This window comes from Falco biarmicus, chromosome 9 (assembly GCF_023638135.1).
Source record: "Falco biarmicus isolate bFalBia1 chromosome 9, bFalBia1.pri, whole genome shotgun sequence".
Classification (NCBI taxonomy): Eukaryota; Metazoa; Chordata; class Aves; order Falconiformes; family Falconidae; genus Falco; species Falco biarmicus.
This window is the reverse complement of record NC_079296.1, coordinates 26,552,635-26,564,917: the sequence shown is the minus strand read 5'-3', so window position 1 is coordinate 26,564,917 and position 12,283 is coordinate 26,552,635. Positions and strand designations below refer to the sequence as shown.

At 49.0% G+C, this 12,283-nt stretch overlaps 1 protein-coding gene across 3 annotated transcripts in view; it reads left to right on the top strand.

The window, feature by feature from the left end:
- Positions 1–1,417: 1,417 nt before the first annotated feature.
- SUFU (SUFU negative regulator of hedgehog signaling) overlaps positions 1,418–12,283 on the top strand; it is a 95,580-nt gene continuing 84,714 nt past the window's right edge. The window contains exons 1-2 of one of the 3 annotated variants that reach the window (XM_056351449.1): positions 1,418–1,681; positions 8,875–9,009. In XM_056351449.1, coding sequence (XP_056207424.1) covers positions 1,494–1,681; positions 8,875–9,009 — 323 coding nt within the window. In that variant the 5' untranslated portion in view covers positions 1,418–1,493. Of the gene's footprint in view, positions 1,682–3,929; positions 4,013–8,874; positions 9,010–12,283 lie in introns of those variants that run through there. The other 2 variants (XM_056351450.1, XM_056351451.1) reach the window with 2 other exon arrangements.

Below are 12,283 nucleotides of genomic sequence, written 5' to 3'. Positions count from 1 at the left end.
TGTATTGTATCATCTCAGTAAATGTCAGGAGAGACTCATTATGTGTGTATTCAGCCAATACAACATTTCATATGTGACTGTTATATTTACCTTCTCAGTGGACTGTAACTGATTTCTTGGGCAGATGTCACAAAAAGTATGTCACAATAATGGCAGGAGTGAAATATTGTTCGTTGTGGGAAGCAATGATTCATGAGAATACTGACTGCTCACCTCCTTTCTCAGTAGAGAGTCATTTGTCTGCTTGTCAGCTTCTTGACTATATGCGATCTAAAAGGTACATTGTGAATATTGGTTTTCGAATAAACTCTCAGCTATTTAAATGAGAAATGCAACAAGCAGGAGTACTTACCCTGTCCTTTCAGCACTTTATAGATTTTTTCCTCTCTGCTGATTAAAAAGCAGGACACTGCTCTAGCAAAAACCTGTAGTACTGTTGAGCACATGCTGGCCCACACATGCATACAAAGCTTCACATGACCACAGATGTAGTTGCAACTCAGAAATGATCCAGATCTTCAGTGTGCTTAGTACACAAGCTAAGATCCTTGACCAGACAGCCCTTGAACTTCCACCTACTTGCATGGCTTCACAGCTGCCTCTGAGGTACCCACAGATATGGGAAGGTGCATAAAGGCACAGCAAAGACTGGAGAAGGTACAAAGATAGCAGGAGCAAGAGCTGTAAGAGCAGTAGTCAAGGGTTGTAAGACTATTAGCTGGCCATGTCTTGGAGCACAGCTATGGTCCCACAGAACCACGGGGTTATGAACAGCACCGAGGTGAGTGCCCAGCCTCACGCCCAGCTGGCCCGGGCCCTGCTGCGCAGACAGCCCGTCAGACAGAAGCAGCTCCCGATCCGCTGCAATTCACAGTCCCACTTCTTCAGGTAACGGTGCATGGGCTGGAGCGCCGAGGCAGGGGGCGTCTGCGGCCGGGGAGCTGCCCCGGGCCGGGCCCTGCCCCGCTGTAAGCACCCTGGCCGAGCCGGGGCCAGGGCAGGCGCCCACCAGGCCTCGGCCCCTGGCCTCCCGCCAGCCGGGCCCCCTGCCCGCCTGCTGCCCCTCACCCTGCCCCACGGCGACCCGTCTTCTTCCCTCAGGCCCACCCAGGTGCCGGTACCCTCCTGCCCCCCCAGGCCCCCCCTCACGCCCGCGGGACCCCCTGCACCCCGCGCTCCCCTCCGCTCCTCGCGGGGACCCGCCCTCGCCCTTCGCCCCGCTTAACGCGGGGCCCCGCCGCTGCCGCTAGAGGGCGCGCTCGCGGCGTGGCGTGGAGGGGGGGAAGAGGCGTGGCCGGCCTCCTCGCCGCGCGTCGCCATTGGTGGAACTTCCGTGTCACTCAGCGTCGCCAAGGCAGCGGGGCCCGCCCCCTCCTCCCGCAACGCAGCGCCGCGCCGCTTGGGCCGGGCCGGGCCGGGCGCGCGTCGGGCCGGGAGCGGAGCGGGCCGTGCAGCGCTGGGACCAGCCGCCTCCGCCGCGCCGTCCCCGGGACATGGAGGGCGTGCGGCCTGGCGGGGCTCCCCCCGCTGGCGGGCCGGGTTCAGGCTCGGGGTCCGGCTCTGGCTCCGGCTCTTTCCCGTCGCTCTTCCCGCCGGGGCTGCACGGTATCTACGGCGAGTGCCGCCGCCTCTACCCCGACCAGCCCAACCCGCTCCAGGTCACCGCCATCCTCAAGTACTGGTGAGGCGGTCGGGGCTGCGGCCTGGAGAGGGGCGGGGGCCCTGTGAGGGGCTGGGGGGGGAGCAGTGGGGCCGAGGGCCCTGTGAGGGGCTGAGGGGGGAGCAGTGGGGCCGAGGGCCCTGTGAGGGGCTGGGGGGGGGGGGGAGCAGTGGGGCCGAGGGCCCTGTGAGGGGCTGAGGGGGGAGCAGTGGGGCCGAGGGCCCTGTGAGGGGCTGGGGGGGGGAGCAGTGGGGCCGAGGGCCCTGTGAGGGGCTGGGGGGGGGAGCAGTGGGGCCGAGGGCCCTGTGAGGGGCTGGGGGGGGGAGCAGTGGGGCCGAGGGCCCTGTGAGGGGCTGAGGGGGGAGCAGTGGGGCCGAGGGCCCTGTGAGGGGCTGGGGGGGGGAGCAGTGGGGCCGAGGGCCCTGTGAGGGGCTGGGGGGGGGGAGCAGTGGGGCCGAGGGCCCTGTGAGGGGCTGGGGGGGGGGAGCAGTGGGGCCGAGGGCCCTGTGAGGGGCTGGGGGGGGGGAGCAGTGGGGCCGAGGGCCCTGTGAGGGGCTGGGGGGGGGAGCAGTGGGGCCGAGGGCCCTGTGAGGGGCTGGGGGGGGAGCATTGAGGCTGGGCGGAAGCACTAGGATCAGGGCCTTGTGTGGGGCACTGGGGAGCAGGGGCCTTGTGTGGGGCCGAGAGGGCTTTGGGGGAGCAGTAGAGCGAGGGAGGCCTAGTGGTATTGGGAGGGGCTTGTGGGGGGGACAGTGGGGCTTGTGGAGGGTTGCAGCGAGGCGAGAGGAACTGGGGGTTGCATGCTGAGTTTGTGATGAGATGCAGGAGGTTTGGGGATGTGTGGTGGGTCAGGGAGAGGAGGCACTGGGAATTCAATTGAGTGTCTGGGAGGTGTATTTGGGGGGGTTCCTGGGAAGGATATGCTGCCAATAGGAGGAAGGGTCTAGGGAGGGATGCAGGAGGATGTGTTGGAGTTTCTGGGATGATTTGGAGCTTTCCTGAGTGAGGGATGACTGATGCAGGCCTTGGCTGGGGCAGGCCATGGGAAAAAGGAGTGTGTGTTACTCCGTGGAGGGTTCCCACAGAAGGTAGGGGGCTGGAGCTTCTCCTCCTGGACAGGAGGCACGAGCCCTGTCTTCTGGCCTGGAGCTTGGGGTTCGAGTATCACCAGTACCGACCAGAGTGAACCTGCGTTCTAGCCTCCATCCTTAACGATGCGTGTTGTGTGTATACCCATAAAACCCATGGGGCAGAGCCAGCTTCTTTTGCCCTTGCGTAGCCATTTGTTATCACAGACTGCAAATCTGCTGCTTTACCATCTCTGCTGACACAGTGTCTGACACCAGTAACAGCAGTTGTTTATGTGGGAGAGTGGCATGAAGGAAGTACTGGGATGTTTAGCAATCGAGATAAATGTCTATCATCTAGCCCTGTGCAAAGTTGAGTTCCTTTTGCTTTTCACTGCCGCTTTGCTGCTCAGACCCATCTTCTGGGCCTAAGGAACATGATCAGGTCATGCCTGAGTGTTTACTGTACCTGTTATTGACCAGTCCCTACTCCAGCATTTGGAAGAAGTTTAACAAACGCTCAATTTCTTTACAGAGTTCATTTTAACCTGTATGTCTCTATCTGATTGAGTCCCGAGCAATAGCAAAATAACATCCTTCCTGTGTTCTGCTCTGACAATTAAACTGTTGCTGTTGTCTTCCAAAGAAGTGTTGTTTTTTTACATGTTTGTAGCAAGAAATATGCCTGCTAACCCTTATTACTTAAAGTTGTTTTATACTTAAACTGATAGAGTGAGCTGAGATAAGATGTTGCAAATCTGAGACCTCAAAATACAAATAACTTCTTAATCATCTGTGTGGGTCAGTATTGCAGTACTTTGGTGGTGGTCTGATCAGTCTGGTTTTACACCTGTTTCTAATTTTAGAATTTCCAGTCACCTTGATTTGGGAGTTAGCACATCTTTTCCATCAGCAACTTAAAACAGTACACACTAGGATGATGTGTGTGGGATGGAGGGAAATTTAGGTCTATAATGAAGAATGGCAGAGACCTTTGTTCGGGAAGAAATCTTGCTGCTTCTTCGCTTAAGAGCTGATGATGACTTGACTGCAATTGAGCTCAATCACTAGAAAAACTACTATTGGCAGTGATGGCTGGTTGCAAGTAAGAAGTAATGTGAAGGTGTGTTTATCCTGACATTTTCCACTTAGCAGTTCTTCTGACTGTCAGCTCAGCCAGCAGCGAGAGCTGAGAGCTTCACTCGTAGAAATTGGAGATGAGCTTCTTACTGCTGTCCTGTGCAGGAAATTCTTGTGCAAGGTGGACCCTACGTGGACACTACAGGTACTTTCTCTCCCTTTGTTAAGTGAAACTTGGAGCTTGGTTTTGTCAAGTCTGGTAGAATGAATTCTGCCACCGCTCACTCTCTGCTAGTCTGTCCTCCTCTGCCTGAGCTGCCCCCTAGTAGTTGGTTCAGATTAGAAGAGGAAATCGCTGAACAAAGTTCCCTGCCTTAGGAGAAATATTGTAACACTAATCAGCTTTTGATTATATGTATCAGTTTCTCTATGGTTGACAGCAATTTTTTTTTGGTCCGGAAGCTGAAGTTGTATTCTTTGGCTTGCACGACAGAGCAGATCCTTAATTTGTGATGTTGGAGAATCTGTAGAACCAGATACCTGTTAAATGAGGGGGTTTAGCTATGTGGATTATTTAATAGAACTAGTCTTTTTTTAAAATGCTATTTGCATATATTGGGAGGGAGTTTGTGATAGCAATCGGAACTTCTTGGAAGAGTTCCTGGCTGTATTTATAAAGGCCATGTGCTGAGAAGGAGTTCTTGCTGTTGGTATCCAGTATCTGCTTTTATTTTTAAAACATGGTTGAGTATCTCTAAGTAAAATATCTTGATGTGTAGAATTGCTGGTGAAAAAACAAATTTGTCCTTTCCTTGGTGACAGGCTTTGAAATAGGCAGTATTCAGGCTGGACTGTTGGTTTTTCATCACCTGTCTTGAATTTGGGCCATGTACTCAAAAACCAGTGCACTGACCTGTGGTCTGCAGCTGCTTGGGAATCACAGACTACTACTGAAGGGCTGTCAAAAGGTAGCAGTGAAAAGCAGTCCTGTTGTCAGCTGCTGGGAAGTGAGTACAAACAGTCCAGTAAGGACTTTTCAGGGTGAATGGATTGGGAATTTTCCAATTTTTTTCCCCCACTGTGCAGCTGTTTCCTCTCTGCCCTCTTTGGGTTTCTCCTTCCTTAGAAACTTCAGAGTACTCTTAACATCAGTGAAAAGAAGGATCTTGGTGGAGATGCAAATACCCGGTTTCCCCCGAGGCTGCCCTTCTTGCTCCTGAATGAGCTCCATGAATAGAGAATGTAACAAATTTGTACTGTACCTCTGGCTTTGAAGTTGGGCTCTTCCTAATAAAATCCTCCAACGCTTCCAGCTCTTTGTGTGAATGCATGTACTGATATGTAGATTGCGATACAAGGTCGAACCCTGCAACTGTAGCTGTGGGCGGGAGGATGTACCTCAGCAGGCATTAGCGGTGCTCCACCAGCAGCGAAACCTGCCACCGAAACTGGATAAAACATCTGTGCTGACTAGCCTTTGCTGAGCATTATTGTCATGGGTATGTTATTAGCTGTGCTCCAGGTAGCTGGTTTAAAGCTAGTGCTGGATGCTCCTGCAATTGCAGCGATTTTGAGATAGGTGTGTGGCTTGGATGTGTATTTTTCAAAATTTAATTAGTCACTGCTGCAGGCTTTTTGTCTGACTCTCTTCGAAGCCTACCAAATTTCTCCGGGAGTAAAGACTGTCTGAGTTGTCATGCAGCGTGTAAACCAGTGGGTTTAAACTCTGGCTGGGTCTGCTCTGAGCAGGACAGAGCTTGGCTCCCCAGAGCCGGCTGGTGCCACATTGCAGCTGCCTTCTGGGTAGCACAGTGCCCTGGGTCCCTGGGGAGGCTTGGCCTTTGGAGGGATGTGTGGGGTTGCTGGCAGGAGTGAGGGAGAGGTATCTGGCTCACGTGGTGCGGTCTAGGCAGGACTTGCTCACTGCATGCATCAAGCCTGATGAATATGTTTGAGTAGCCCTGGAGAACAGCATACTCACAGAGTCAGTCCCTGTCCTGAACAAGGGCAATATAAGGGTTTGTCTTGTGTGTTGTCAGTGTCAAAGTGCCTGTGTCAGCAGTGTGAATTGTTTGACATCTAAGGTGTTACTAAACCCAGTCTGGAAGCAGGTTTTGTGTGAGATGCTTGTTGCTTCGCAGGTAGAGGTGTTTTCCCTTCGTTGCAAATCCTACACATCTGCTCTGACCACTTGCTTATCTCCCACACTGGTTTGCTGGTCCACGTATTGACCTCCCTTGCTCCGGAGTTTTCCCAGACAGGTAATAATTGTGTGGCTGCTGCTGTTCACTGCTGCTGATCAGGGGTGAGGGAATTGCTTCCACCTGGCTGCTTCCATCACTGATTTGGGAGTTACTGCCATGGGAATCCTGAGCACTGGCTGGGATGTTGGTGCCACACTCTGAACACAGCCACCTGAATGGGTTTCTGTTGCTGAGATCTCAGCCTTCAGTGTGACCTGGTGCCAGTGCGAGGGAACAGGTGGAGATGGGGTATGTCAGAGGGGGAACTTTTTTTTTCCTGAGTGCTTCAAGCTATTGCTAGACTTTGAGAAGGGGTTTTCCCAGGCTGCCACTGAGGACCAGACTGTTCCATGCCAGGGCCTAACATGTGTTCCCTGTGCTTGCTCGCCAGTTTGCCTTTTATGCCATAAAGATGCTGCTTGTCTTACAAGAAGGCTGCATAATTCTGACCAGCCCTCTCCAGTGGACCTCTGTGCTGTTACTGGGGGTGGGATGCTTGCTGCCTCTGTCCTGCCCTGGTATCCTGGACTACATCCTTGACTGTCCCGCTGGGAAGCTGGAGCTACCTAGAGCCACTGTGGTGGTCTTACGTGACTTAAGAGGAGGGAAGCTGTCTTAGGGAAAGTCACTGAGATAACCCAGCTCTGCGGTGGTTTTTTTTTTTTCTTCCCTGCAGCAGTAGGAGAGAAACAGCACAGTACAGTTGTGGAGAGAGTCCACAGAGCTTTTAATACAACAAGCTGATACGTTACTTTGTACAGACTTGATATGGTTGGGCAGCAGGAGGTGAGCAGAGGATTTCAAATAGTGTATCACTGTCACTAGAAATCTGCATCAGTGCATGTAGGTGCTTTCTGGAGACAAAAGGAGACCTGTTCTCATGGCCCTTCTTGGCACCATCTTCCCTGCAGGTGATAAACTCAGGTAGTCCCCATGTGCATTAACTCTCCTCAGAGCTCACCCTGTGGAAAGGACTATTTTACAAGTGTTGACTTGACTGGGTTCTGGCTGGCCTCTTGCCAGGCCGATGAGCTGCCAGCTAGGGCTGGATCCATCTGTCCAGCCATGGTGACTGCTTCTCTGGAGAGTCTCTTGTGGAGGAGGTGTTCAGGTGCTGTAGCTCTGTAGTGAGGCCGGTGCAGAATTGCAAAGTGACTTTTCAGCACCTCTGTTCTGCAATGCTACCTACCCCAGCTCTGAAAAACCCTGTCGTCTTAAGGGTCTCTCCTAAACGAACTTCAAGAAAATGTGATCTAGGGGTAATTGTGCTAGCTCAGGGTTAAACCTCTTATGCACAGATTGCCTGTTTTCTGAAGCCGGTGGGTGTAACTCTGACTTTACTACCAGCAGCCTGGTTACACTCATACCTTAGAATCAAAATGCTTGTGAGCATTTTTTGCTCTGTACTGCTAGATGGGACTCTGAGAAGGGTGCTGGCCTTCAGTGGGATAATTGCAATTAAGCTCTGGTGTTTGATCATCCCAGAACTTCCTTGGTAACACAAAGTATGGATCTCCACATCTGAAGCACAAACACTTCCAGGAGGCATGGAGCAGTGGTATTGGAGGGTGCCACAAGAGTCTGATGAGCAGGCTAGATGCTGAGAAAGTATTTCTTGCCAAGCCTGCCAGTGTTTGATGTAAGAGCAGTGGTACTTTAACCAAGGAACAAAACTGAGGTGCTCAAATGCTTTTTGTGCAGCAGTTGTGGCAAGTGTAATGATGATACACAAACCCTCCGGGCTAGTCAGACTCCGACTCTAACATCTTCCTCTGGGCAACCTGCAGATGTTAGAGTCAGGGTCTGAACAGACAATGCAGATGTAGGGAATTGGTGTGTAATAAGTGGTGTGAGTGAACAGGGTTATCTTAGTTTGGATTTTCTTGTTTGGAGCAGTTGAGAGTATTTTACTTGAAAAAGTCAGTTGGCGGCAGGAAGCAGTTAAACTGCTCACTCAAGTTAAGCTATTCTGTAAATGCTTGTGGTAGGTGTTCTATGATTGACAGGGCTAACAGTGAGCAATGACCTGCCTTTGTGTGGGCAGACAGGATGGCGAGCAGCAGAAGTGTGCTGTGCTCTGATGGCACACCAGCTTCGTTTCCTTGTGCCTTGTAATGGGAAGGGTGGCTGCACGTTTTTGTGATTGCTGCTTAACATAGGCTGGCTGTGCTGCATTGGCTTACAAGTAATATTCCTTTAAGGAACTTGTTCTAATGTTGAAGCAGAGGGTGCAATGATGCTTTTTACTCATTCTAGATTAATGTAGGTAGTGTATTTTACAAGTTCTGGTACTAATTTTTCTGAATCAACGTTTTTCTCCTCCACTGTTTTAACTGTCATGTCTATGTTCAGAAGTATAGATTACTCTCCTTAAAACTTAGTCATCTCAAATTCTGCTTTGAGGAACAGCATTGGTGTTTTATTTTGATTGAGGTATGTGACTCTGGACTGAATTAAGAGCTTACAGTGCAGATATAGCTATTGCTCTTTTACTGGTACAATTTTCCAATTTTCTTTGTGTTTTGTGGAAGGTTTAATGTGCTTTTCCAGAGGTTTTTATGCTTTAACGTTAAAAACATGATAGTATGTTGCACACATGCGTTTTGCCTTACAGTGCTTGAAGCTTTCTGGACTTAACCCAACCTTTCTCATAATTTTTTTTAAATTTGTTTTTTTAGAAGTAACTTGAACATGGTAATCTAATTTTTGTCACTAGCTATGTTTTAAAACAGGTCTTTGTACAGGCCCTTGTAACACCTGTGGAGACATCCCATTTGTCTTGAATAAACTAACTTGGCTAATAATTTTTCTGTTTGTGATGCAGGTTGGGAGGACCCGACCCTCTGGACTATGTTAGCATGTACAGAAACCTGGGAAACCCAGCGCTTAATGTTCCTGAGCACTGGCACTACGTCAGCTTTGGGTTAAGCGACTTGTATGGAGACAACAGAGTACATGAGTAAGTGTCATTTAAGTTCTGTTGCTGTGTTGTGTTTTGTGTTGCATTTTGGGGGAGCATGGGTAAAACCCTGTCCTGCTGTTCATATTATTTGAACAGCTGGTTTTCTGCTGAGAATACCATAGCCCTGGTCTCACAAGGGGTGATGTATGCCTGTTCTTGGATGTGGAAGAATTACTATGTTCCCCTCTGCAAGCTTTGAATGCAATATATTTCCGTGTCAGTGTTGAGTGGTTTTCTCCTTTTATTTTAGTTTCTTTTAACTGGTTAGGATTATTTTTTTTAACTGAATATCTTGTGTTTTTCACTCTTGGTAGTCTGTTATGGTCATACACTTAAATCCTGACCCCTCCCTGTGCATGTTAAATGCCTTCCTCTGGAAAACTGCTATAAGGGCATTTTTCCTATTGCTGGCACAGCAGTGTAACTGTCAGCAGACTACCACCCCGGTGACTGCTGTATAAAGTGCCAGTTTGTGTAACAGAAGGATAAAATTCTAATTATTTTACTGTCTTTTCTCCAGTAATTAAATTATTATCTTAGCTTCTTGGTATAGATGGTCTTTAGCAGGCATTTTGTATTAGATTAGGTAAGCAGCATCAGCATCTAACATGTCTAGCACATGTGCTAACAACAAATTCCAGTCATTATTTGCTGGGGCAGAGGAAAGGTAAGGCAAGTGGAAGAAATGAAGTTGAAGGCTTCCTTTCCTCGCTTCCACAAGAGACCCTACCATGGATATGCTGGTCTTTGCGGTGGTGCCTTTGTTCTCAGATCATGGTGTTTAATCTCTGCCACTGAAAATCGGAGGTTGCCAAGATTAAGTGATGTGTGTTTGCCCACCTTGTTTTGATGGGATTAATTTTGGAGGGAGTAAGTTCTGTGCTGACTTCCTTTCTGTGGTGACTTGCCAGTATGAGGTTTTCCCATGGTGAGAGTCTTCTATTTGCTCACACTCTCTCCTGATGGTTTCCAGTGAGAGCAGGGAGTAGACGTGAGGTTCTCAGCTGAAGACATGAAGGGTGATGTGTTTTTATGAATGAAGAAGCAAATTATGCAAGGAGACAGCCTCCTTGGCCCTGGCACATGCTCTGCCTTCTCACTCCTAAAAACCTGTCTGCTAGACCAAAAACTTGTTGTTCTCCACCCCTAAGCTTTCCACTACAGGAGTGAAAGTATCGCACAGGTGGAATGTCACAACTTGAAATAACTTTCTGGTTTGAGACCTCCTAACTCTTCATATTGTCATATGATTTGGTCTGGAAATTTGGATTGAGATGATGGAATATGCCTTTTGCTGGTTGCAGGGCACAGGAATTAAACCCCCATCTCTAGCTCTAGGCTGCAGGCAATTTCCAAGGCCTATTGAGTGAAGCAGGACCAAAGCCTGCACCATGCTCTGGGAGGTCTGAAGTCCCTGAGTGCCCTGTGTGTGTATGTGAGCAGGGAAGGAGGCCTAGAGAGCCGGTGTGTCTTGGCTGGCCCTGGCACCGTGCTGCTGGAGGCTGCTGCGGCTGGACACTGCAAGCAAATAGTGAGCCCTTGCTGCTGTGCTGCTTTGGGGATGTTTGCTGGAACCTCCTGAGCACAGGCCTGCTCAGAACCATCAAAATGACCTCCATGCCCTCGGTATACATGTGTGTTTTCCTTCTCTCTGTATGGCTGGAACAGTGTTCCTAGCTCCATGGTGGGGTGCCTCTTTGTCAGTCACCCTGAGATGTTCAGCTGTCTGCAGTCCGTCACCTTTATTTTGGCCTCATTCTTGGAGCTACAAAACTTAATGCTACACGTGCTGTCGAGAAGGCTGGCTCTGTCTTTGTGGCAAAAAGTCTTAATATACAATTACACATGTGGTAAAGCTGTCAAAACCTTAAACATTGAGCCCAAAGTTATCACCTGGCAGGTGAGCACTGGACACAGGCAGAAAGAAGATTTCAAAGGTGCTGAGCACTCACCAGTAATTCTTGCTCCCAACAGCAGTTGCTGTTTGCTAACTACTCTTGAAACATGACTGCCTTGTGAATGACACATCACTAGACCAGCACTGGCTGCATGCTGCAGGAATGTAATGGTTTTCCTGTGTGCTCAGGAGCCCCTTGTTTTCTGGGAGGGAATTTAATAAAGCTTTTGTTTAAGAAAATGGGTATTGGTCTCTTTGCTTGAAGGACTTTGGGATTCTGCTGTCCCAGGTAAAGCATGTTGTGGGATGGTTGGCAGGAGCACGGGGTGATAGGGGAATTATTTAAATCTTTGGAAGATTTCCTTTAAAGCTGGTGTGGCACTGAAATCTGCTAAACTGCCCTGGCTTCTGGAGATTAGGAGTGAGTTTGTGAAGTTTTTGGTTTCCCAACTCTTTCTGCAATGAGTGCAGAGCTGGATCTGCTTATGACAGTCAGCAAGGTTCCTACAGTAGGAATGTGCTTCCATAACCTTGCTGTCCTTCATCCTTTAGAAGGGGAAGGATAGTACACTGCCAAAGGTCTTTTTAATCTCCCAGCTTGACTTCGGGTAATGTATAACTTATTTCTTGTGGACCTCTTCTAGTAATACAGTACAATCTAGACCGGTTGTAATGCAGTATTAAAAGAAAAACATTTTTTGATATATTTTTTTGAGTGAAATAATGCTGAACTGGAGGCCCCTGTATTTTTATTTATAATAGAATAGCAAACAGATGTAGCAAGTAATGTGAAAATGTTGACTTTAATTTATATTTTTTAATAAGAACCTGAAAAGTCTGAAGTGGAGCTCTCCCTGTGCCTCCTTGTTGACAGATTTATTTTCGGTTAAAGCAGCACTATTTCCTGCTCTGCTTAAATATCAGCTATACTCTGCTTACAGAACTGGTCTGGCTTTAAGAGTCCACAGAATAAGATGGAAGAAATCTAAGAATTTCAAGCAGGGAAACCTTTTTCACTTAAAACCACTCAGTGTTTCATGGTATAATGGCAACCATGACACCAGCTGTGCTGGGCTGATCGCTCTTAAAAAATCCTAAATCATGACGTCATGACAGCGTTAGGGAACCGCAGGCCTTTCAGTGGGATTTCATGCCAAGCTGCTTGCATGGAAATAAGTCTTTGCAGTCGAGCATGTTGCACAACTTAAGTAGCAGCAGAAACTTTTCCGAGACATTTTTACAAGTTATGCTCCATTTTTAATTTTATCTACTTTAAAATCAAAACCAATGTGTAACTTCTTGAATCTATTCAGCAGGGTTAGAGTAGAGCCTTTTTTTGGACTGTTCTGGCTTTCTGAAGAGATTCTGCACTGC